A 26,037-nucleotide genomic window follows, 5' to 3' on the forward strand; every position below is an offset into this window, starting at 1 on the left:
CCTGGCCGGGTCCAACAACTGCGTTTCAGAGGTATGTTAGTGGCCTCCCCAGAAGAAGTCTGCCCCCACTCCCTCTGGTGGGCTCTCCCTACCAAGGGCCCAGCAGCCCTCAGCAAGCTCCCCAGGGCGCCCACCAACTGCATCCCCGAGAGTGGGTCCCCAGCTCTGGCCCACGGCGCAGATGGCCACACCTGTGCCAGGCGGTTGGGTCACGTGGGTGGAAACTTTTATTCGGCTCACATTCAGGGCACACCACCAGACACACACATCAGGTGCCAGAGGCAGTGCAAGGGCACGTAAACAGACGAAATCAGAGTGCCAGTCCTGGGCGGCTCGGAGGCAAAGTGGGGAGGGGTGGGGGGGCGGGCGCAGGCCCAAAGGAACATTCACGACGCAGGGTAATTGCAACCAAACGGAATGTGGGGCACAGAGGGGGCCCAGGAGGCTGCTCCGGGCGGGCTGCACACCGCGTCACCCCTCTCACGGACGCAGCCTTCCACCTCCCACAGGCAAGGTCGGCCGGCCCTGAGGTCCTTTTCCACTCGGGGAGGCAGACAGGATCCGAGGAGCGCGGTCAAATGTAGTGTGGACAAGTGCGTCTGTCTCGGGCCTCTTGCCCGGGGAGCGGCAGTCTCAAAATAAAGTGGTAAGGCAATAAATAAAACAGCCTGCTGCAGGTGAGAACACTGTAAAGACGTCAGTCTGTGGCCACAGGGGCCTGTCGGTGTGGACAGACGGTGTGGACAGCCAGGCAGCAGCACCCAGGGCCAGCTTCCGAGCCCGTGTGCCTCGAGCGGGAGGGAGGCGAGTGCCAGGCCATCGCTGCTGTCACTGCTTCCTGTCCTATGGAGGGCGAGGGAGCTGCTCCCGAGCCCCCAGCCTCCCTCATGTGGTCCCTGGGCCCTCACCTGGGGGTCACCGCGATGGCAGCAGAGGGCTTGACAGAGACCGCTGGGAGGGACCCAGCTCAGAGCCAGTCTAGCATCACCCATGGCGTCTGGGCAGAGGTGGGTGGAGGCAGGCTGCCCCCCCCACCACCACCCCGGGTCTTTGGTGGTCAGGGAAGTTTTTGGTGCTAGGGGTTGCTGAGGATGCCGACCCTGCCCACACGTGAGCACAGAGGTGGCTGCTCGCCCTGCCCACTCCCAGAGGTTCAGGGTGGCCACCCACCCAGTCCCCCTTACACCGTGCTTTCAGCAGCTCTAAACTCTCTGGGTGGTGGGCCGTTGGGCCAGTCAGCCAGAGGTCTGGGCTCAGAGGCCGTCCAATCCACCTCGCTCTCACCCTGGACACTGTCAGCCCGGCCCTCCCCTCTCCACCTCCCTTCCTAGCCCCACTGGCAGGCAGGGTCTCCGCCCCCAGTCCTGGGACTCCGGGTCAGCTCCTCCAGGTCAGCACCATCCCTGCTTGTTCTCTCTCTTGACCTTTCTCCCTCAGCACCCACCAGCCTGGGTTCCTGCCCGTGCTCCCTCACCGCCCCCTGCTCCTTGCAGCAGTTGGGTCCGGCAGGGCCCTGCACATACCCCAGCAGCCTCTGGGCCTCAGGGATCCCCAATAATGAGCCACGGCCTGGGCTACTTACTGTGGGTGTGGACACCTGAGGGCAGCCTCTAGGGGTCCCCGCCCTGCAGTGCCAACCCAGGGGGGTGGGGGAGGGCCAGTGTTTCTGCCCGTAGCCATGAGGACGCCCAGCAGCTGCCTGCCTATCGGCCCAGGCCCTCTACTGCAACCCCTCCGGTGGGCAGTGTTCTCCGGGCAGCACCCCGTTCAGGCCGACGGTGCTGGCCACTGGCGTCCCCAGGTAGCCGAGCAGGATCTCGCTACGGCGCCGCGACAGCTGCAGGACGTCGTCGGCCAGGGCCGGCACAGTCGTGTAGCGCATGCTGTCCAGGTCGAACATGTCCCTGAGGTACTGCACAATCTGGTGCTGGGGACACGGGGCTGGCATGGGGTCGGGGCCCAGGTCCCAGTGCCCCCGGCATCCTCCAGGCAACCCAAACTCCTGCCACCCGCCACCAGTGCCCCCCCTCCTCCGTTCCTCAGGGAGCAGCGCCAGGCGCGGGGCCTGGGTGGAAGGAACAGGAACTGCCTGCCCGCCCCGTGCCCTCAGCGTACCTTGAAGAAAGCACAGACTTCAGAGAGCTGGGGCTTGGGCCCGAGGAAGCCGAAGGCTAGGACAGGGCTAACGTGCTCCGATACGGAGTAGAAATGGGAGATGAAGCCATCGGGCACCTAGGGCAGGGCAGCGAGGGATCAGGAGGGCTTGGGGTGGGCACAGAGAGCTCGGGATTTTGCTTTCCCCTGCACAACAGGGTCGCCCGCGGGCCGCATCAGACACTGCGCGAGGTGGGCCCGGTAATTCAGACAGGAAGGACGTGGGGCAGCCAGCCCAGCGGAAGCAGTGATGGATCACAGCACACTGAGAGCGGCCAGCAGCCACCCAGGAGCACAGATAAGCAGCAGCGAGCCGGCAGGAAGAGAGAGGCAGCTATGCCTGTGCCCCCGGGCATCTGCCCTTCCCCTCTGAGAAGCCATCTGTGCCAGGGCCTGAGGGGAGAGCCAGTCAGAACACATGTGCCTTTGAGGAGAGGAGGGGGAGGGGTGTGGTGACCAGCACAGGGCAAAGGCCAACAGTGGCGGCAGGGCCAGGGCCTCTGCATTCCTGCACCACCCTACTCCCTGACCAGCCCATGCCCAGGGAGTGTGGCAGGGCTGGGCGCCCAGCAAAGGGAGCTCTGGGCACGCCCGGCGCACACGTGGCAGGCCTTCCCCAGCCTGTCAGGGTCACTCACCATCAGCAGCCTCCTCTTGGCTTTCAGGACTGACCAGCAAGCCGTGGCCAGGGCCTACATAAAAGATGGCCTCCGCCACGGGGCGGGGGGAGGGAGGAGGAGGCATCAGGCCCACCCCCAGCATCGCCCAGCCCAGCCCAAGCCTTTATCCCTGGTACCAGGAAGAGGGAGCGGGCTCACGGCTGGCAGACACTGTGTCCCCTTACTACAATTTGGAATCCATTCCCACCCTGCAGCGGCACGGCCTGGAATTAGCCCCTGAACTCAGACTCTCCGTGCCCGCCTCTGGAAAATGACCCCAAACCACTCAGTGGCTGTAGGGGTCAATGATTTGTGCCCCTAAACTGCCTGCCACCTACTGAAAGGGACCCCCCCACCTTCCCCCCGACACATACACAACTGGGACACAGTGGCCCGAGGAGGGTCACCTGCCTCGTGCCTGGTTTGTCTGTTTGATTTAGTAGCAAGTGCGGAATCCAAATGGAATGGCTATGCCCTCAGGCTGTGTAGAGGGGGAGCAGCCCCCATAACTGGGAGCAGGGGAGCCTGAGCTTACGAAGTGACTATGGGGAAGGCCAAAGCCAGGGCTGGAGGGGTGCATGTGTGCGGGGGCAGGGAGGGTGCATGTGCATGGGGGCAGGGAGGGTGCATGTGCGCGGGGGCAGGGAGGGTGCATGTGTGCGGGGGCAGGGAGGGTGCATGTGTGCGGGGGCAGGGAGGGGCGCACCGTCTCCTTGAAGCTGTCCGACAGCCAGCGGTTCCTCAGGACGGCCAGCACGGAGGACGGGGGGCTCTCCAGGTCCTCAAAGGCATCCATGAGGATGAAGTCGAGCACGATGTCGAAGAAGCCCATGCACACCACCTGGGAGCACCCCCGGGGCTCAGTGAGCCGGGGACCCAGAGGGAGGACTGGGGTGTGCGGATGCCCGCTCTGCTTCCCAGTGGGGGTGGCGTGGGCCTGGGGCAGGGTAGAAACAGGGGCTTCCAGCTGGGACAGGGTCAAGACACCCCTCCCTGCTCTGGCAGGCCCAGGCCCAGCAAAGACAGCTCACCCCTCGTCCTTCCAGCTCCAGCCGCGTGGTCGCCCAGGTCTCGGGCCGCAGGGCATAGCTCAGCATCTCCTCGTAACTCTCCAGGAAGCCTTTGGGGCTCTGTGGGGAGAAGCAGGGTATGCCCTGGTGGTGGCAGAGACTCAGACCTCTGTGACCTCGGGCCTCGTGAGAAAGATGGGAGAAGCTGGAGCCCGTGCCCGCCCCACACCGTCCAGTGCCCAGCCTGCTCCTCAGAGGGCGGGGGCGGGCCCTGGCGGGCCTGAGACTGAGACCAGAGCACACAGGATGCTTTCTTTGCCGCCTGTGGCCCTCAGGTGGCACATGAAGCGGAGGGGGAGCTCAGGGGGCCCGTGGGGGGGGGGGGGCTTTCAGAGGAAGACTTCTCAGGGAAGAGATGCTGGCAGAGACTCAGACAGGCGACCAAGAGGGGGACAGACATGTGTTCCCTCCTTCCCCCGGACCCCAGTCCACTGAGTTCAGCTGCTCAGTCACTAGACTCTCTGAAGCAGTGTCTCCCAAAGTGGGTGCGCTGGAATGGAGGGGGTGGGAGAGGGTCTGCAGAAGCAGCTGCCTCCACTGTATCCTGGATTACGGCTACACAGTGCCGAGGACTTTCAGGGCGCACAGGGCAAGCCCATCTGGAGCTGGGACCCAGCGCTAGCTGCATTCCAGACTTGCTCGCTAAGCGCTGCACAGCGAGTCTGGGTGTTTCCTTTTGTTGTTTTAATCATTTTATTGGGGGCTTGGACAACGCTTATCACAATCCATACATCCATGCACTGTGTCGAGCACATTTGCTGCCATCATCATTCTCAAAACACGTGCTTTCACTTGAGTCCTTGGTATCAGCTCATTTTCCCCTCCCTCACTGCCCCCCCACGAACCCTTGATAATTTATAAATTATTACTATTTTGTCCTATCTTATACTGTTCGACGTCTCCCTTCACCCACTTTTCTGTTGAGGGGTTTACATGGGGATACTTGCGATCGGTTCCCCCTTTCTACCCTACCTTCCCCTTACCTTCCTGGTATCTCTACATTCATTATTGGTCCTGAAGTGTTCATCTCTCCTGGATTCCCTGTGCTTCCGGTTCCTATCTGTATCAGTGTACATCCTCTGGCCTAGCCAGATTTGTAAGCTAGGATTGGGATCATGATAGTGGGGGGGGGGGCAGGGAGCATTAAAGAACTAGAGGAAAGTTGTATGTTTCATTGTTGCTACACTGCAATTCCCGAGACCCTTCTGAAAGGGGATGTCACTTGCCTACAGATGGGCTTTGGGTCTCCACTCTGCACTCCTCCCCCTCATTCACAATGATTTTTTTGTTTTTCGGTGCCTGATACCTGATCCCATCGACACCTTGTGATCGCACAGGCTGGTGTGCTTCTGTCATGTGGTATTTGTTGCTTCTCAGCTAGATGGTCGCTTGTTTATCTTCAAGCTTTTAAGACCCCAGACGCTGTATCTTTTGATAGCTGGGCACCATTGGCATTTTTTTTTACCACATTTGCTTATGCACCAGCTTTGTCTTCAGCAATCATATCAGGAAGGTGAGCATCATGGAATGCCAGTTTTAGTAGAACAAAGCGTTCTTGCATTGAGGGAGTACTTGAGTGGAGGCCCAATGTCCACCTGCTACCTTAATATGAAACCTACAAATATATGCACATAGATATATTACCCCATCATCATATAAAAATATATTTACCTATGCACATGCCTGTATTTAGGCCTCTATAAATGACCTTTGGCTCCTAGTTCTTTCCTCTATTTCCTTTCACTTTCCTCTTGTCCCACTATCATGCTCAGCCTTCATTTGGGTTTCAGTAATTCCTCTCGGTTACATTGGCCTTGATCAAGCCCTACCAGGCCTCTTACACCCTCCTTGCCATCGATTTAGATTCTGTTTTTAAGAAATGTTCTGGGCGGGGGGCCAGCTCGTGTGCAAAGCCAGATTGGAGAGCAAGTCTGGTGTGTGCAGGGAGCTGGGCGACCTTTGGCCTGGACCAGGCCAAGGGCTCAAAGCTGGGTCTGTGCGCCCAGGGCAGCAGGTGCCACATGAGAGTTATAAGCAGATGGATGACGAGGTCGCCTGGGTCGGTGTCCTCCCTGTGGGGCACTAGGAGAAGAGTCTGCAAAGGCAGATACTGTGTGCAAGTGTGTAACTGTTGGAGGGGCACTGAGCACGCTTGTCCTCTTTGAAGAGGGGTGTATAGGCCACAGACATTTAGGCACCCACATTTGAGAACCTTGACCCCATGTGTGGAAAGAGTGGGTGCAGGGGGGTAAAACAGGAGGCTCTCGAGCTTTGGTCAACCCCTTGGACCAAGGGCAAACTCATCCACACTGGTGTACCCCTTTTGAGTGCTCCAGGGCACAGAGCAATGGCCAATAACAGAGTAACACTTCTCCATGACTGACCAACATGTGAACACAGGCAAGCCAGGCTGGCCTGGGGGGTGGGGGTGGGGGTGAGCGAGATCAACTGGCCTTCTATGAGTTTTCATGCCTATACCAAGGCCTCTGTGCCAGGCAGCTGAGGAGGCGTGTATGGGAACGACGAGGAAGCCGCCGTGTCTGCAAACAACGCCAATGGTCACCCACAGGGCCATGTTCAATGTCTTTCCGGGTAACCCAGGCTTCTTCTGTCTGGCTTCCTCCTCAACCCTCAGCGTGCCCTGCCAAGAAGGCCAAGGCTCGGCCGAGCCCTGTAAGACTCAAGAGTCCCTTAGGACTTGAACCACAGTGCACTCTTCCCTGAATCCTCCCGACCGCCCTCCCTTGCCCAGTGCTGCCGGCTCGGAGCCACGTGGGACTCCAAGGACTCCTGTCCATCTGGTCCATCTGCCTCACAGCGACCCTGCACGTGGGTCTCAGAGACTGTCACTCTATGGGGGTGGAAAGCCTCATCTTTCTCCCAGAGTGACTGGCAGTTTGGTACCAATGACCTTGCAGTTAACAGCCCAACACGTGACCCCTGGCACCACCCAAGTCCTGTAACCTACTGTCCTCCCACATGGGCTGAAGCTGAGCCACTCCTGCACACCGGCCATCCTACAGGACAAGCACCCCACGGACACACGGGTGTGTCTGCACACGCGTCATCTACAAAGGCTGGCTCAGCCGTGTGTCACACGGGGGCCTGCCACTCACTCAGCCCACGCTGACAATGAGCATGGCATCCACTCCAAGGCAACGAGTTTGCTGGTTTGCTTTTCGGTATGGGCTAGGAAACTCACTCACTGCCACCAAGTCACGGTGAGCCTGCAGGGCAGGGCAGAATGGCCTCGGGAGATTCTGAGACGGCCACTCCGGACAGAAGTAGATCTGTCTTTCTCCCGTGGAGTAGAGTGGTATCGAGCTGCTGACCTGGTGGAGAGCAGCCCACGCTGTCACCATGGCCCCACCAGGGCACCGACACAGTGTGATTATCCTGCCCAAGGTCCTAATTTGCTGCAGATGCAACAATCTAGGGGGATGCTGGAGCAGCTGTATGCGACAGCATTGCAGCGCGGCCTGTCCTTTGACTCTCTGAAGGTGTGGCTAGCCCCGGTGGCCCAGTTCTTACCTGCCTGCCTGCGTGTCCCACTCACCAGCCGCTCGATGGGAGAAAGAGGCGGCAGTCTGCTTCGCCCAGGACGGCAGCTTTGGAAGTCGACGGGGCGGTGCCGCGGTGAACGGGATGTTTTCTGCTGTTGCTAGATGCCATGGTCCCGCTTCACATTCACGGGGACCCCATGTGTGCAGACTAGGACAGCCCCCCTCGGGGATTCAGAAGCAGAACTCCCCTCCCCGGTGCCTGTGCAGGGGTTGAAGCACCCCTCCTTTTGGCCCACAGTGAGTACTGTCACAGTTCATGTTACAGCAAGACACACATTCTATTCTGCGGGACAGCGTCCTGCAGAACCCGCCTCTTACCCACCATGGTGTCTTTTAGGCTGTTTGTTTTTTAAGCTGAGTTTATTCTTTTTTTAAATAAAACTTTTAAAAAGTGCAAAGGAAAGAAAACGTAAAGTGTGTGTGTGGGGGGGGGAGGAGCTGATACCAAGGACTCATATAGAAAGTAAGTATTTAGAAAATGATGATGGCAACATATGTACAAATGTGCTTGATACAATGGATGGATGGATTGTCCTAAGAACTGGAAGAGCCCCCAACAAAATGATCTTCAAAAAAAGTAATAAAAAAGGAAGCGTGAACAGAGAGCCCCACCCCCGCTACCTTCTCGGCCTTGGTCATCAGGCCCGTCACCATCTGCCGGCCAACCTCCCCGAAGAAGAGCTGGTTACTGCTGTCTTCCAGAAGTCCCTGTGGAAGGAGAGGAGGGGCCACTGGGCAGGGTGGCCCCCCACTCCCGTGGAGAGGGCAGGGGAGAGGTGGACAGAGGCCTCATCCCACAGAGGAGCCAGGCACAGTCTGCAGGAGTCGCCATGTAGACATGGGCATGCCTGGTTCCACCCCCCCCCCACACAGCTCCATCCACCCCATGTTAACCCCCTAGATACAGCCCCACCCACCTTGAAGGCCTGTCGGACACAGTGCAGCTTGGCTAGAAAGTCCTGGTCATTGTAGCAGCCCAGCAACTCTGTCCTGGGAGGGAGAATAGACAGTGTCCCTCTGCCTGTCTCCTTCCTGCAATGCCTCTGGGGTGGGGGTCAGGATGGGCGTGACCTGGAGCAGGTGCCTGCCCCTCCCTGGGCCGAAGGAAGAAGTTGACTGGATGCTCTCTGAGGATGCAACTGGACACAGTCTGGTGGCCTGGTCACTGGCAGCGGTGGGGGCTGAGGGACTCTTTCAGGTCAAAGTCAGCCTCGAACCCTGTGGGCTAATGATCTACATTGCTCCCAGGTAGGAGAACATCAGGTCAGGGCGCTCCCACCCACTCCCGGGCAGTCAGACTGTCCAAGTGACCGCAGCTGCCGTCAAGTTCCCAGTCGGTGAACATAAAACATCCATGCTGGTCTGGGAGCTGTTTTCCAAAAGCCAAGTTCTAGCTTGCTGCCTGGGAGCAGACCGTTTGCTTTCAGGAGCCAACCCACACCAGGCTGACTCATGAGCCCATCGCTCCTGGAGAGCTCACTCGGGGAGCAGCAGAGACAACAAGAACAGAACTTTCCTGGTTTCACCTAAAACCAGAGAACGCTTAGTGACATGGGCCTGGCTTTACAAGTGACCTCCAATCTCTCTCTGGCCACAGCCGGCCCACCCTGTAGCTAAATCTCTGTGGGATCTCTCGGACGCTAATACTGGAGCCCAGAAAAGGAGTCTGTCTGCACGGTTCTCGGTCCTCTGTTCCCCCTCCTCCGCCAAACCACACCAATGTGGCCCACATGGCCACCTCGGCCATCCCACATGCTCAAGGGCCAAAGGGCCAAGCCAACGCGAGCAGCATGAATGCTAACTCTCACCTGCACTGCCCCCCTCCAAGTCTGGTTGGACAGTGGGGGTTGGGGGATGTCACCTGTCCTTTAAAGCACAACACAATAAAGTGAAATTTAAACACGTCAGAGACCTTGGAAGCAATTTAACGATAGAGGCGTAAGGCCTCTACTCTGAAAATTACAAACCACCGAGCAGCATTGAAGACAAGGTCAATAGAAAGGCAGACCACATGTGTGGGTTAGCAGACTCAATACTGGGAGGGTCCCCCCGTGCATCTACAGATCCAACACAGCCCTAATCTGAACCCCAGCAGGGTTTCAATGTGTGCACCGCGACAAAGCGCCTCCAAATTTTCTACGGAAATAGAAAAGAAATGCAGAAGCCAAGACCACCTTGAAAAGGAACATTAAGTTGAAGCAAATGACCTCACGGCCCTATTTTCATACCTGCTCGGCAGCTGCGGTCACCAAAACGTGCCGTCTTGGTCCAAAAGCAGAAACAAGCAGTAATGGAGCACAGAGAAGCATGAACTCAAGATCACGTGACATGACTACACAGATCATCAATGGGACAACGGATACGCTGAAGGGTCCCCGTACAAGGACTAATGCAAGTGCTCCCCAGAACATAATGAAAAACACCAACGCGGCGGAAGACAGACATGCACACTCGCTTCATCAAAGAGTAGAGAACCCGCGGATCGAAAGACGATGTTGGCAGTGCATCTCTAGCACCTACAGAGCACGGAGACACCTCGATGAACCCAAACCTCGGTGAACAGAAGAGACAGTGAGGTTGCTTGCTCGAGTGCTTTTTATCAATCATACTGAACACTGTGAGCCAGCGATATTTAAATCTGTCGCAAAAATCAATAACATCAAATATAAACCCCCGGCAGAAGACATGAACAGAGAAGTCACCAAGGGCGACGGCCAGGCAGCCAATAGTCTTATGAAGAAATGCTTGCCGTCATTAAGTGCGGAGGAGAGACCGCCTCTGTTCCACAAAAGCAGACAACGAACGCCGCAGAGGCTGCGGACAGACCGAGGCCCTCATGCCCGCCGGTGAGACGGCCCAAGTGGACAGCCGGCATAAAGAGCAAGCGTGGACTGAAACCCCAAATGACCTGCCCAGCTCCTGTATTTGACATATACCCAAAGAAAGAGGGAACGGAACCCACCCACCCACGTTGACTGCAGGGCAATCCGCAACAGCAACAAGGCAGAAACCAGCAAGGGGCTCCTCTGTGAGGGGCAGGTGAGCACCCACGGGTACACAGCATGCAGCGGGGTATTCTGCGACGCTGAAGCACGAGGCTGGACCTGTCCAACATGGACAACATGACTCTGCTCAGCAAAGGCAGCCACCTCCCACAGACAAATACAGAGAGAAGCAAGAAAACTGGTTCCCCACCCAAAGAAGCAGGCTGTGAAGACCACGGTGAAGGCAGGGGAAGACGGATTATAAAAAAGGAAAGAAAGGGCCTGAAATGGGGGGTGTGGGAGTGGTTGCTTTCTGGGGCACTGTCAGTGTTGTTCCTTGACCTGGATATTTACTTTCTGAAAATGAACCGAGCTACAGGGCAGGGCTTTACGTACTTCCTCGATCTGTTATATTCCACAATTAAAAAATAATAATGGAACAGGACAGGGCCCAGGTCGACACAGCCACTAACGGACATCGACAGGGAGAGGATCACTGACCACTCTTATTTAGAAAAAGGGAAGGACTCTTGATCCCTGCTTCACTCCGTGAGGAGCTACGAGGCTTGGAGAAGAAACGCCGGTATGGGGGGGTTTCACAGAGTTCGTTCTCGATTCCATTCCCCATGAGTTTCCAAAGCCCGCTCACATAACTACAGAGACACTGGACAGCTAAGGGCCGTGTCCCGCGCTACGTGCAAGCAAGCAGAAGAACCAGGGCAAAGCCTGGGCTCCTAACCTCTGCCAGGAAGGGGTAGCGTCGGGAAGCTGTACCACTTAGAGACCTCTAGTATGGACCACGATCATATGCTTGACTTATTACTCCATCAGTGCACCGATGTGACTGTTTTGGTGCCCGGTGCTGGTGCGATTGGCCCTCGGCCTGCCTGAGTCTTCATCCCACCTGCCTCCCGCTCCTCCCTCCCGTGAGCTCACCTAAGGGTGCGGCAGGGCACTTTCCCCTCCTTCACCAGCTGCAGGGCCTCTTCATAGGCAGCAGCAGGCCTGGACAGGGGGATGGGGAAATCGCCAACCTGCAGGGACTCGAAGAGCTGGGGGGCGAGGGAGAGGGAGAGGGGAGGCATAGAGGAGGAAGGAGAGCAGTCAGAGGCCAGTCGGCTGTGTCTGCCTGCCAGCAGGGGACACCCTCAGGCTTCCCCCCCACGGCCAGCCTCTCAGGGGCTAGGTCAGAAGGAGCACTGACCCGGGGCAGCAATAGAGGGTCTGAGGAACCAGGGGCCCTTCCCAAAAGGAAGAGGGCAACAGGCCTGGCCTAGGGGCCTTGGCGGGAGCATGCCACCCCACAAGCGGACTGTCCGCAGGCAGTGAGGTCAATGGGGGAGGGAGCAGCTGACAGCAAGGGACCTCCCTGCTCTCATTAACAGAGCCAGGATCAGGGCATCTCAGGCCTCTGCCTCCCTGGACACCAGGCCGAGCCCCCCAGAAAGCAGCACGTGGTGACTGACAAATTCTGCTCCCGCCAGAGGCAAAGCCTTCCCTGTCCCGGCAGCCTCGCCTCACTGCAGCCCGGCCAGGCGGGCGTCACCTCGGTGGCGGAGAAGAAAGAGTCCTCAGAGGTCAGGCTGTCCTCGTCATCAGCCCGCAGACGCAGGGAGCCCTCGGTCAGGGGCAGCATGAGGGTCCTCTCTGTAAGGAGAAGGGGGGGGGGGGTTGAGACGTCCCTCAGAGCCTCACGGCAATGGGGGGGGGGGTGTTAGGTCCATTTGGGGTCCCTGCAGAGCTGCCTCTTTGTGAGGACTCTAGGCTCAGGTGCTCCACCTCCTTCCAGCCCCATAACACCCAGAGGTGACCCGAGATCACTGGGACGGGAGGGGCTGGCATCTGCCTGGAACCCTGAGGCCCAGTTCTTTGGGACCAGAGAGAGCTGTGCTGTGAACCCGGGGAAGTCATAGCCCCTCCCCATCTCGCCCTCTGGCCACACCACAGGGGTCATTCACTCGGCCCCTGTCCCCTTCTACAGAGGCTGCCGGGTCTGCACCTTTGCAGGTGCTTGGGAAATGTTCACCAAGAGCAAAGACCAGAGACCCGCAGGGGGCCCGAGGAAGCCTGGTGTCCCACTGGCAAAGCCACCCTGAGGCCACGTGGTGAGAAAGCAGGGGGGCAGGTCAACCAGTCAAGCCACAGCACCTGACCCCAGGAGGAGCCCCCCAGGCAGGACTCTGCGTCACAGCCCTGGTCCAGGACTGGGGACCCAGGGGCACTGGGAATACGCTGGCTGTTTGACGGAATGAGTCATGCAACCACATTTGATGATGTCACACATTTGATGACGACCTCATGAGGCCCACAACTGCCCGTCTGCTCCTGGCCCTGCACACAAATCTCCAGGGAGCCACCCCTCCGCCCACCCACCCAGGGCCTGCCTAAAAGCCAGCAGGTCGAGAGAAGAGCCTTCAACACAGAGGCCTGGGAACCCTGTCAGGGGGTGGTGGCACACAGGCCCCCATGCTGACCCTCAGCAAGGCAGGGGAGGGGCCCTGGCCAGACTCCCAGGCCTCCCGGAAGCCCACGTCCTCCCTGCCTCACAGAGTGGGCTTCAGCGGCCTCGCCTTTGCTATGGCATCGGAGGGCTGAGGACACTGAGGGTTCTGATGTGCTGCCCGAGTCCAGTCCCAGCCTGGTCATCTCCCGCCCACCCCACACCCAGCTCACCAAGGTCCAGCAGCATGCTGTCTGGAGGGAAGGAGGTGCCAAACTCCTCCTGCAGGTGGTAGGCCCGGTGCAGCAGCGACTCCAGCCTCTCCGCAAACTCCCTGCGCTGTGACTCCGGCTGCGTGGAAGCAGTGGCCATCAACCCAGGCCTCCGAGTGCCCCCCAGGAATGACCCATCCCTCACCACTGCTGTGGCCCAAGCCAGACCCCTGGGGACAGCCCCAGAGCTACGCCTTCCCTGTTCCAGAGAGGTACACCCTGACCCTTGCATGACATGATGGGGCCCTAGAAACGGGGCCAGTCCACCAAGAGGAGGCCTGAGTGTCCATTGCGTGGCCCTGGCCATGGCTTTCCAAGGAAGGAAGACCGTGTCCCTTCATGAAAAGAGCAGTATGGACCCAGGAATCATCCAGAGGGTCGGGAGAGGAGGACAGAAAATGGGACACCCGGCAAGGTCGTGGGTGCAGTGAGGGGACCTTAAGGGATTGCAAGGGACAGGCTGAAGCAAAACATGAGTGAATTGTTACAACTGTTACAACTGACGATGGGCATTGCAAACCTGCTCCTGGTTCATAAAGAAGATGGGGGTGGGTGTCTAACTTCTAGAAAATCGAGGACGTGCTGAAACGACCATGCTGGCGTCACGAGGTGGTTCTGCATACGGCCTGGTCCCGCCCCAGCCTCACCACTGTCCCTGCGCCTGAGCCCACGGTGCAGCCCCCGTGTCCGTCCAGGACCTTCCTGCTGCTCACTGCCGCCCTTCTTCACCAAGCAGGATGCCCTTCTCCAGGGACTGGTCTTCCCTGAGAACAAGGCCAAAGGCCCTCAGACAAAGTCCCACCATCCTGGCCTTTACAGAGCCCTCTAGTCGCATTCACGGAACCCAGCTTCTCTTCGGTGGAGAGCATGGCATCAGGATTGGAAGAAGGCTCCTTCACCTGCGGTATGCAGATGACACACCTTGCTTGCTGAAAGTGAGGAGGAACTGAAGCACCTCAGGTGAAGATCACGGCTTCTAGCCTGCAGTGTGGGTTACAGCTCAACATAAGGGAGACCAAAGTGGTCACAGGTGGGCCTTCAGACAACATCTCGCTAAGCAGAGAACAGGACACAGCTGTCAGGGAGGCTGTCCTGCTTGGACCCACAGCCGATGCTCATGGACGCAGCAGTCGGGAGACCCAAAGATGTACTGCACTAGGTAAATCTGCTGCACAGCACGTGTTGAACGGCGCGTGGAAGTTGGACTGAGGGAGACCGAGGCGGCATGGAGGCGTTAGAACGCTGAAAGCACCATGGACCGCGGCAAGGGCAAGCCCACGTGCACGGAAGAAGCACGGTCGGAGGGCTCCGCGGAGGCAGCAGCGATGGCGAGTCTTCATCTTACGAACTTTGGCCCCTGGAGAAGGACGTCCTGCTCGGTAGGGGGGTGGCCCCTGGAGAAGGACGTCCTGCTCGGTAGGGGGGTGGCCCCTGGAGAAGGACGTCCTGCTCCGTAGAGGGGTGGCCCCTGGAGAAGGACGTCCTGCTCCGTAGAGGGGTGGCCCCTGGAGAAGGACGTCCTGCTCGGCAGGGGGGTGGCCCCTGGAGAAGGACGTCCTGCTCGGTAGGGGGGTGGCCCCTGGAGAAGGACGTCCTGCTCGGCAGGGGGGTGGCGAGAGAGGCAGGCCCTCCGTGCGGGGTACAGACACAGTGGCTGCATCAGTGGGCAGCAGGGTTGTGACGTTGCACACACAGTCGAGAGGGGTGGGAGCCCCTGGCGGCAGCAGCGACTGGCCATGTCTGTCCGTGGGCAGCCCCGGGACCTCCCGCATTCTTCCCCAGCACCTCAATGCAGATGCAGCGAGCCTGATCTGGTCTTCCTCATTCCATGTCCAACTGTCACGTGCCTAGTGTACTTTGGATACATTTAGGATAAATGAGCTTATGTGAAGTATAGCATTCAACTTTGCACGCTTCTTATTGACTTTTCATGGGCCTCTAGAAAATGTTTAATTCGCTCTGTGGTTCAATAGCAGCCATGGCCCCGCATTTGGCACCAGCCTTCTGAACTGGGAGACCTCAGCAAGTAGATTCCGCAAGTCTGGGCTGTTGGCCTTGTCTGCCGCCTTCGGAGGCCAGAGTGGCTGCGTCCGAGGGCTTCAGGGAAAAGTCAGCGAAGACGGGCCCGCGGCCACATCACCCGGCGATGACTGTCAGGACTGCGATCAGCCCTGTGCTGGGGGCATGGCGTGGAGCTCAGAGCAGCTGCGTCTAAAGCCCACTGTCAAGTGGGTTGCTAACCGCAAGGTCAGCGGCTCAAACCATCAGGCTCCTCTGGGGGAAGAGAGAGAAGGCTGGCTGATTGACAAGCTCAGAAGCCCCAGGTTGGGCCACTGGTCGCCAGCATCCGCTCGCTGGCAGAGGGGCTGGTTTGGCTGGTCATGTATGTATGACACTTGGGAAGCATTTCCCGTCTGAGGCTCAGCCGCTGTACCTCTCTCTTGTGAAGCACAGGGAGTGGAACTAAAGAGTTCATAGGTGTTGGTCGCTGTCAGAGGGCCAGCGAGGACTCCAGCTTCATGCGACTCTGGGGCCAGCCAGCAGCCTCCACGGAGGGCAGTGAAGGGAGGAGGTGCCCTGCAGAGGCCTGGGTGGGCCTTTGTTGGCACTTTCCTACAAGGAGTGGGCCGCACAAGCTGGGCGCTTCCCAGAACCCCCAAGACCAGGGCGTGGTGTGGGTGGGAGGACACTACTCAGCCAGCTCAAGAGGCTTCTGGGCTGAAGGGCGAGGCATGGGCAGGCCCAATTCTATTTCCCACAGAGACTGCCAGAGCCTGCACCTGCAGGTCACCGTACCCCGGGGAAGAGACAAAGGGCCGGCTGGGAGAAGTCAGAATGCAGAGGGGCCAGTAACCATGGAGTGGCTGCCACTCACTAGCTGCACATCCCTGACCAGGCGTCCCATCACCCCATCAAGTGCTTGGCTCCAGCCACCCAGCTAGAGCCTGGCAGAGCCCACTGGCCACTGTGCTCGTCCTGGCGGGGCCAGGCTTCACTCAAAAGGCAGAGGGAGCGTGAAGCGTCAGCAGAGCCCATCTCTGCTCAGAGGTCAAAGCCAAGCTGACCATTCCTGGTCAGGAAACTGTTTGTGTCCACATAAAATAAGAAGGGAGAGTTAAAAGTGATAGGACCAAAAAACACAAATTCCCCGGAGGACCGGAAAGAGCTGCCCCTGTGATGAGTTTCAGAGATTGTCACTCTACGGGAATCGAAGGCCCCCAGAACCTTATGGTTAGCAGCCCAAAGCCACTACATCACCAGAGCTCCTAACGCGATGGACAGTGAGCCATAAGAGCCTGGGAGCACAGTGACCTGTCCGTGAAAACCCTGTGCACAATGCCACCCCAACACAGTCCAAGGGGGGCGTCTGCGAGACCCACCCTACACAACGGGGGTCCCTTCTGGGTGGTGGGATGACCAAGCTGTGCTCCTTTTGCTTGTCTGGGGCTTCCCTTTGGGGACATGCATCCACATGGGCTTTGGTGTTTCCCTGTGTCCCTCACAGGCTGTGAGGTCTTGAACCGGCCACTTCTACTCAGCTGACCTGCCTGCAAAGCAGCGATAATGACATCACCACTCCCTGGCCTTCCCCCTGACCTCTGGAGTAAAGGGAACACCCACATGGGCTGAGACTACATTCCACACCAAACTCACTGCCATCGAATCGGTTCTAACTCAGTGACCCTATGGGTGGGGTAGAGAGCCTTGTCTTTCGCCCAAGGAGCAGCTAGTGGTTTTGAACTGCTGACCTTATAGCTAGCAGCCCAACTTGTAACCACTAAGCCAGCAGGGTGTCCCCCTTGGGGCAGTGCCTGGGAAGTGCCTGGATCTGCAGCTCGATCTATTCAGAGGCTGGGGCCTCACCCCAGAACCCTGCACAGTACACAGAGCCAGGTAGAAGAAGGGACGGGCCTGGGGCAGCCTCAAGCTCTGTGCCCACACTGAAGAATGCACACTGCTGAGAAATCGGAACAGGGACATGCACCCCTTTCGTGGAAAAAGAAAAGACAAACTGTTTGAAAGAAGGTAGGACTTAAATTAGGCTCACAAGTGGAGCTGTGAAAACTTTGAGGACATTAAAAACTGAGAACACTAATATAACACACTTGATCTTAGCCAGAAGGCCAAGAAGTCATAGGAATGTTAATATATGAGGGCGTACCCCCCAAAAAGTGGGAACTCCCCCCCAAAGTTATATATGTAAAGTTTTTTACAAAACAACCTTATCACCACCTTCAAAGTAGTCTCCTTGACCCTACATCTGTCGAATCTGTGCTTCCACTCTTGGAAACACTTCTCAAACATCTGTTTGGATGGTTGACTGCACCCCCCTCGTTTTTCCTTCCCCTCTTCTACGTCCTCAAATCACTGTCCTTTCAAGTCCCGTCATTCGTGGAAACAAAAAGAAGTCACATGGAGTGAGGTCAGGTGAGTAAGGTGTGTGGGGCAAGAGAGGCAGGCTGTTTGGGGCCCAAAACCTGGGGCACTGAGATGGCTGCGTGAGCAGGTGCATTGTCGTGGTGGCAAAACCAGTCACTGTCTGCCACCAATCAGGCCTTTTCTGTCGCACACCGTTACGCCATCTCTTCAGAACCTCTAAATAGAAAGTTTGATGAACAGTCTGACCTGGTAGAATAAACTCCAAATGCACTCTCCCTCTCACACCTTCACCTAATTCACAATGAACAGTTAGGCAAAGGAAGGCCTCACCTGAATCACAAGAAAAGGAAAACGGAACCGCTAACAAGAATAGGCAAGCGCTTCTCGAGAACAGCAAAGCCCCACCTCAGTGCCCCCTGGAGTTCGCACAGGCTCCCTTGGGTGCCGCCCTGGAGTTCACACGGGCTTCCTTGGGTGCCGCCCTGGAGTTCGCACAGGCTCCCTTGGGTGCCCCCCTGGAGTTCACACGGGCTCCCTTGGGTGCCCCCCTGGAGTTCACACGGGCTTCCTTGGGTGCCGCCCTGGAGTTCGCACGGGCTCCCTTGGGTGCCCCCTTGGCTTCATTCCAGACCGACCGGCTCCTGTTTCAGACTGTGTTCCCACGGGTGTGACAGGCTTTCTTTGTAGCAGAATGTATCATTAAACCAAAATAAGGAACAGAACTGCATGGGATAGGCTTTGGTTTAAAGGATGGATGTATCCGTTAGTAAAAACTTAGAAGAATGAAGAACACATCTTATATCAGGAAAAAAGAATGTCGCCAAAAATCCACTTGCAATGTCCCCATGTCGATTACACCTCCTTTGGCCTACCTCAGACTGGTGATGTGAATAATCCTGACCTCTGAGTGTGCTAGAAAGTGGATTCCTAAAACTCCAAGTTCACTCCCATCCGGTAGATTCTAGTGCAGAGACGCCCTATGTGGCCCTGTGGCTTCCTAGACTGCAATTCCTGATGGGTGGGCTGGCCAGGGAGTATGTCCACTTGACGCTCCTGGGTAAGGGCAGAGGTGGGACCAACCTATCCACTGGCTCGTGGCCAACTGCCCTCCTTGGGGTAAGTATGGATCTGAGAAAGAGACCCAGCAGAGCTGAATCCCCTTTGGCCCTCTGCCTTCTCCCGGGGCTGGGTCTTATGTCTGACCCCTCAATCTCCTGTGGCATTGCCTGCTGACCCCAGCAGCCATCAGCGCACTACGGAGGACGGTGGGCTCACAGGGCTGCCGCAGGACCTGTGTGTTCCCTGCTGCCCTCTACACGTCTTCTTGCTGCCTTCTGTTCCACAGGTCAGGAGGAACCAGACCAGAAGGGGACTGGACTGACCTCTTGGGCTGACCACTGGCTTTGCTCCTCCAGGGAAGTTGACCTCACGCACAGGGACACAGAGCCTCATCTTTTTCTCGCAGGACGGCTGGTAGTTTCGAACAGCTAACTTTGTAGTGAGTGGCCCAGCATGTCAGGTGGATGACTGCAGATATACTTAGGTCAAAATTTGGCATATTACCATTTATTTTCCTTTTTGACTGATTAGTAATTTGTTCTCATTTCTATTATTTCTGTTTTCTTTGGACTGAGGTTTTTCTGTTTTATTTTGGAGTTTTTTTTTTTGGGGGGGGGTTATGATTTTCTTTACATGAAATTCAGGATAGGTACCGTATTTACTCGTGTATAAGCCGAGTTTCCCAGCACATTTTAAATGTCATTTTTGTGGCAAAATTAGGTGCCTCAGCTGATATTCGGGTCAGCTTATACTCGAGTGCATATGGAAATCCATGGAGCGTGTAAGGAGATGAATAGTTCCCTGAGGCAGGAGGCCTGGTGGCGTAGTGACCCCTGTGGTCGGTGGTTCACAACATCAGCAGCTCCACAGGAGAAAGGCTGGGCTCTCGGGGCCCACAGGGCTCACTCTGAGGCGGCACTGACTCAGTGGCAGTGAGCTCGGTTTGGAGGTTGGAGTTCGTGGGGAGCTAACCGGAATGGGCAGCGGAACAAAGAGGGCGGGCTGTGGTGGCAACTGCAGAACTCCTTAATATATTCACACCACTGACTTGTAAGGTCTATGAATTACATGCTAAGAAAACAACTTAGGAGAAAGAAGCACGGGGGGGACTGTGAGCTTCACTGCTTATTTACAATGAGCGCATGGGAGCAATAAAGCCTTTTAGAAACTATTAGAAGTGAGAGCTCAGGTACTGGGGTCGTTTAAAGGATACGTGGGGGGAGGGGGATCCTACACCACCCAAGGCCACCACCCGTGTTCGCTGTGAAGTAACTCAGCCAAGCCTCTTGTCCTGTCAGGGACACACACGAAGCACAGCACTGGAAAGTGAGGAACTCTGACGAGGATGCGTGGACCACGTCAGGGCTCAACACGCTGGGGGTTGCACTGAGCCAGTTGCACAAGAGGCTATCTCTGCGGGGAAATAGGCCAAAGGTACATGAGGCCGTTGTCCTAACCATTCCCCACAAACTTCAAAGGGAACGACCACACAGGAAACAATGGCGGAACAACAGGAAGAGCGAACTGCACACCGAGTTGTTCAAACGGAAAATGTTTTGCTGTGTGTATTTTGGCCAAAAATGTAAAAATAAATTACACAAGTAACAATGAGTACAAGGAAGAAGAAACTGTCCTAAAACTGACCGTGGCAAAGACTGTACAGATCGTCTTGGTAGGACTGAACTATTGAATCGTGGGCTGACTGATAGGACTGAACTATTGAATCATGTGTTACGTAGATGAAGTGCCAACAAAACAGGTATAAAAAAAAACAAAAAATTTAAAAAAAAACAGGTAAAAATAAAGACATTCAGACATACTGTTTAATAGAAATAAATTAGGTAATCAAACTGTATCTACTAGATACAAGAATTTGGTTTAAATGGTTATAGAAAAAAATTTATAGGCTGCCCCTACCTCAAACCATATACAAAAATGAGCTCAAATGGAACATAGGTTTAAATATAAGAAATCATGCTATAAAACTCTTGGGGGGGAAAACTTAAACTTGAAAGTAAATCTTCATAACCTTGGGCTAGATTAATGGTCTTGAATGACACAAAAGCACAAATGACATTAAAAAAAAAGACAATTCATGACAATGTAAAACTCTTAGTTTCACAATCAAGTACAATGTAGCCGAGGAAAAGCACAGAGAGCTGTATGAAGGTCAAACTTGATCTTGGGGCAGAAGTAAAGTAAAAGGAAAGAGAGGAAAGAACCAGGAGGCAAACGACATTTACAGAGGTATAAACAGGCATGTACACATGTATGTTTATAGGGCTATAGGTCTATGTACATATATTTATACGTTAAGTATTAAGGTAGTAGATGAACACTGGGCTTCTACTCGAGTACTGCCTCAACACAAGAGCACTTTGTTTTAGTAACCCGGCATTCCATGATGCTCACCTTCCCAACACAATCTCACAGACCATCTGGGTGCATCACCTAAGGTGGCGAAGAAAGCTGACGGGGCCCAGCTTTTACAAGGGTGTCTGGGATCTTCTTAAAGGCTTGAAGGTAAACAAGCGGCCATCTAACAGGGAAGCAACAAAGCCCACATGGAAGAAGCACACCAGCCTGTGTGATCACAAGGTGTTGATGGGATCAGGTATCAGGCATCAAAGAACAAAAAATCTTATCATTGTGAATGAGGGGGAGTGCGGGTGGGGACCTAAAGTCCATCTGTAGGCAACTGGACATTGCCTTACAGAAGAGTGATGGGGAGGAGACGAGCCAGCCAGTCAGGGTGCAGTATAGTGATGATGAAATATATAACTTTCCTCTAGTTCTTTAATGGTTCCTCTTCCCCACTATCATGATCCCAGTTCTACCTTACAAATCCAGTAGACCGGAGCATGTACACTGGTACAGATAGGAACTGGAAACACAGAGAATCCAGGACAGATAAACCCCTCGGGATCAATGATGAAAGTAGCAATACCAGGAGGGTAGAAGGAAGGTGGGAGTAGAAAGGGAGAACCGAACACAAGGATCTACATATAACCCCCTCCCCGGGGGACGGACAACAGAAAAGTGGGTGAAGGGAGACATCAGACAGTATAAGACATGACAAAATAATAATAATTTATAAATTATTAAGGGTTCACAAGGGTGAGAGGGTACAGATAGGAAAGGAAAAAAGAGGAGCTGATACCAAGGGCTCAAATAAAAAGAAAATATTTTGGAAATGATGATGGCAACATGTACAAATGCACTTGATTCAATTGATGCATGGATTGTTATAAGAATAAATGAAAAAAAAAAGAATAAATGAAACTCTTCTTTTAAAAAAATACTCTTATTTCAAAGGGTACCATCAGAAATTGAAAAGATAACACACAGAATGGGAAAAAAATTTTAAGTGGGCAAAGGACCTGGAGACCTTACCCTAGTAAAAACATGCAAATGATCAGATGCTTAACAAGCATCATTATTTACCAAGAAAATATTAACCAAAACCACAGTGAGCTATGACTTCACATCCACCCAAAAAACTAAACTCACCATCGCAGAGTGGATTCTGACTCACAGCGCCCCCCGCGGATGGAGAGGAACTGCTCCTGTGGGTTTCTACAGCCACCAATCTTGCCCGGAGCAGAAAGCTCCAGCTGTTCTCTGGAGCAGTGGTGGATCTGAAAGGCTGACCTTGTGAGCTGCCTGACACAGCTCCTCCACAGCCACCAGGATACTCGTAATGCAAAAATGAAAAGTAACACGTGTCGGCAAGAATGTGATGGAAATGGAACCTTCCGACACCACTGGATGGGGACACAAAATGGTGAGTTTAAACCCAGTGAACAAAAAGTTTAGCATGGTCACACAAAAATGTGCACACACATCTTCACCGCAGTATTTTCCTTAACAGCCAAATAGTAGAAACCCCCGAATATCTACTCATGGATGGATAAGCAAAGTGTGGACCTTCATCCCAGAGTGGAGCATTATTCCGCCTTGAAAAAGGAAGAGCCTCCTGATATACATCCCAGAACATGGGCAGACCCTGAAAAGTCCGCCTCACGTGTCTAACTGTCATGTGACTCTGCTTCCATGAAATATAACACGAAAGGCCCAGAGACAGGAGGTAGAGACATGGCTTCCAGGGGGCGCAGGAGACAGGCGGTAACTGCAAAGGGGCTCTGCTTTCTTCTGGGGGTGGTGAATAAGTTCTGAAACTGGACAGTGGTGACGGATGCACAAATCTGCATGTGTTAAAAGCCAATGGACCGTATAACTTATTAAAAGAGATTTCTTAAGAAGTTTTATTGGTGTCTATGTCACAAGCTGGTAGAATTTCAGTTGGTGACTTGCATGGTGAATGATTACATTTCAGTTGGCGCTGTCAGGTAAGCTTTGGGCTACTAATCGCAAGGTCAGTGGTTCAAACCCACCAGCAATTCTGCGGGAGGAAGACGAGGCTGTAGGACCTCTCCACGGGATGCCGTGACGTGGAATCGGCTGATGGCAGCAGGTCTGACTTTGGGTTTGGGGTAAAACTGCTGAAGAAACGATAGCACAGAAACATACCTAGAGCAATTCAAACTGTTTCTATTTGGACGGCGGGTTCTAGTTGTCAGTAACATTGACAGTAAAGATCATTTATCGAGCACCTGAGGCACCGTTGGGTAAACACTAAATTGCTAACCTCAAGGTTTGTGGGCCGAATCCACAGGCTGCTTCACAGAAGAAAGGTGAAGCTGATTATACAGAGATTTAGTGTCAGGAGCTCCACCTTCCTCAGGCTGCGACCCTTTCACACCGCTCCTCGTGTGGTGGTGACCCCCCACCATAACATTATTTTCCTTGCTACTTCATAACGGTCCTTTTGCTACTTTATGAATTGGCGACCCCTGTGAAAGGGTCGTTTGACCCCCAATCGGGTGGTGACCCCGAGGCTGAGAACCGCTGCTCTCCAGGATCCCTGTGAGTTGGAATCGACTTCTCGACGGTGTTTTGACACAGAACGGGACTTCACAGCTGACTCGGGTTAGGTGTTCTCAAGGACACCAGCCTTCAGAGAGGTGGGGGTGGGGGTGGCCACAACCCCCCTTGCTGTGTGACAAGAGCCTAAATTTTCTCTCTCCCACTTCTACTTCTGTCACTGTCCCCGTTACCAAGGAGAGTAGAAAGAAAGGCCTGGTGGTCTATTTTTTAAAACTTCAGCCCATGAAATCGCTACAGTTCACGCAATGTTTGATTCCATTGTGGTTGGCGTCCGTGTCAAGAGCTCATGCCGACTTCACAAGACACGCTTGCTACGTAATTGCTTTTACAAGAAGCCACGGACCGTCTGGGGAATAAAGACATCTCCCTTCACTCCTGCCCAACACGGTCCTCGGGTGCCTGTGCTGCCCGCACACGGAAACAGCTGATGAACGCAGCCGAGGCCGCTGGAGACTTTGCCGCAGGCGGGTTTCTGCCGCCGCCTCCTCCCGGGCATTCCCCCCTATCTCCCTGTCCCACCTGGACAGCAATCTTCCTTCGGGCCAGGCCTCTGAGCCGATGCCTGCTCCTGAGCTGCACTGGGTACATTCAGCCTGTACCCCAGCTAGCTGAGGCACAGGTGGGAGACCGAAGAGGTGGTGGCTAAGGGTGGGGGAGAAGTTCTCCCCACCTGGCCTGGCTGCCTATTGTTGCTGCCCCAGAGGGCTCCCCAACCCACTCAGCCCCTCGGCTTCTCCCTCGAGCATATAACTCATTCTCAGAGTGCACTCCCCATTTCTAACACCAACGTGTCCCCCTCTTCCTGGCCAGGTGCTGACAGCTGCCCCCCACACTGGCAGCCTGCTCACCTGGGAGGTGGCCTCCAAGAGGGGTTTCTAAATACAGATAGGCATGAAGAATTCTGCAAACCAGCTCATCACATCACCACCCAGGTCAGCCCGGCCCACAAACATCTGCTCAATATTTTAAAAAAGAAAGATCGTGAAGAGTCTTAAAGAGTAAAATAAGAGTCTTTTCCCACCATCCTCTCCAGACCACAGGCTCCAAAACGTAACAGCTTTTCAGGGAAAAATGTCTTCCACTCCCGCCGGCCATGAAAACCTTTGGTAGGCTGGCCCCAAATCCAGGACAGAGTGGAGGGGTCTGTTTGGGTGGCCCCCTGGATCACCCCAGCCCCACTCCCGGCCCAGAACACCCACTGGGAGGAACTCTGCTCTAGATGCGCTCAGCACACGTCGTTGCTGGTGGCAACTTCCTGCGATCCCACCAGAGGAAACTGAAATGCACACACACAAACCAGCGCGAACCTGAGGGCACGGTGCGGCGCGTGGTGCACAGCCCGGTCAAAGCCTACACCGAGGTGACTGTGCGCACGGTCTCCAGCCTGCCTTTCCCTCCCGGACGGGTCTCGACACAGTCACCCACCGGCTCGCACAGCTCGAGGCCCACATTTTACTGCGAACTGGCTTACGGAGGGCCAGCTGTCCAGTCAGCCGCTATGACGTATCCCGTTTCACCTCCGTCAGGCCACCATCACCACCCCTGAACACTCTGCTGAACACTTCTGGTTGCCTTTCCCCCTCTTTTTTCCATGGGGAAGTCCTGTCCTTGTGTCTCCAGGGGTTGAGAACACGTAGGTATGCATTCCTCTCTGGCGGAATTATTCTAGACGGGTGTACTGGTTGGAGGAACACTGAGCCAGGAGCCATGGGGGTGAGCTCTGTCCCTGATCTGATGGACGACTGGGGGCCATCGTGTGTGTGTGTGTGTGTGTGTGTGTGTGTGTGTGTCTTTCTCTCTCAGGAGTGGGGTTCCCAGCCGTCTTTGTCCCACGACTCAGCCTGGTCCTGTTGGGTGGGAGTGGTTTTGATCATGCACTCGGTCCCACCTCTCTCTGTCTCTCCACTGGACTCCGTCCCTCTACCCTTGCTGACAGACATTTCTCTGCAGGGTGTTTTCAATGTGTGGGTTTTTAAAAAATATTATAAAGCCATGCTTCCATCAACATCCCAGAGCATGCATTTTGGTCTACTTTTATGAAAATAGGTTATTTGACCTTTTCCTCTTAAATGATAAATAAGCTGATGTTACAAAGCGGGAGGGAAAAGTAGAAAGGGAAACACAGGAAGTAGAAAGGGAAACACGGGAAGGCCCGACAGTCCTATCAACGACAGACAGAAGTCTATTTCCTCCCAACCTCCCAGGAACATAGTCGCGATCCAGTGGGAGCATGATAACAGCTTGCTACTTGGTCCCGTTTTGCCTTGCCAGGGGCTTCAGCTAATTAATTGGGACTGAATGATTTCTCGTAGATAAAGAATAGAGTAACCATTAATAGTGATAGCCTGTGTTCGGTGAGTAATTACCAGCGGCGAGTCCCATAAATCCCTTCATCCACTTCACCGGGGCGATGCCCTTGCAAAGGCGATGAGTGAGCGGCTTGCCCCTGGGGAAGCTGCCCCGTCCACGCTGTGGCCCTTCTCCCATGTCGCGTGGGGTGGGGAAGCAG

At 55.2% G+C, this 26,037-nt stretch overlaps 1 protein-coding gene across 2 annotated transcripts in view; it reads right to left on the reverse strand.

Annotated features, from left to right (window-relative positions):
* Positions 1 to 209: 209 nt before the first annotated feature.
* The window catches only part of MIGA2 (mitoguardin 2), a 32,449-nt gene continuing 6,621 nt past the window's right edge, over positions 210 to 26,037 (reverse strand). Inside the window, exons 7-16 of one of the 2 annotated variants that reach the window (XM_075560665.1) lie at positions 13,104 to 13,221; positions 11,977 to 12,077; positions 11,367 to 11,482; positions 8,364 to 8,436; positions 8,068 to 8,154; positions 3,845 to 3,943; positions 3,520 to 3,654; positions 2,793 to 2,846; positions 2,116 to 2,232; positions 210 to 1,927 (exon numbers count right to left, since the gene is read on the reverse strand). In XM_075560665.1, coding sequence (XP_075416780.1) covers positions 1,721 to 1,927; positions 2,116 to 2,232; positions 2,793 to 2,846; positions 3,520 to 3,654; positions 3,845 to 3,943; positions 8,068 to 8,154; positions 8,364 to 8,436; positions 11,367 to 11,482; positions 11,977 to 12,077; positions 13,104 to 13,221 — 1,107 coding nt within the window. In that variant the 3' untranslated portion in view covers positions 210 to 1,720. Of the gene's footprint in view, positions 1,928 to 2,115; positions 2,233 to 2,792; positions 2,847 to 3,519; positions 3,751 to 3,844; positions 3,944 to 8,067; positions 8,155 to 8,363; positions 8,437 to 11,366; positions 11,483 to 11,976; positions 12,078 to 13,103; positions 13,222 to 26,037 lie in introns of both variants that reach the window. The other variant, XM_075560664.1, reaches the window with a different exon arrangement.

This window comes from Tenrec ecaudatus, chromosome 10 (assembly GCF_050624435.1).
Source record: "Tenrec ecaudatus isolate mTenEca1 chromosome 10, mTenEca1.hap1, whole genome shotgun sequence".
Taxonomy (NCBI): Eukaryota; Metazoa; Chordata; class Mammalia; order Afrosoricida; family Tenrecidae; genus Tenrec; species Tenrec ecaudatus.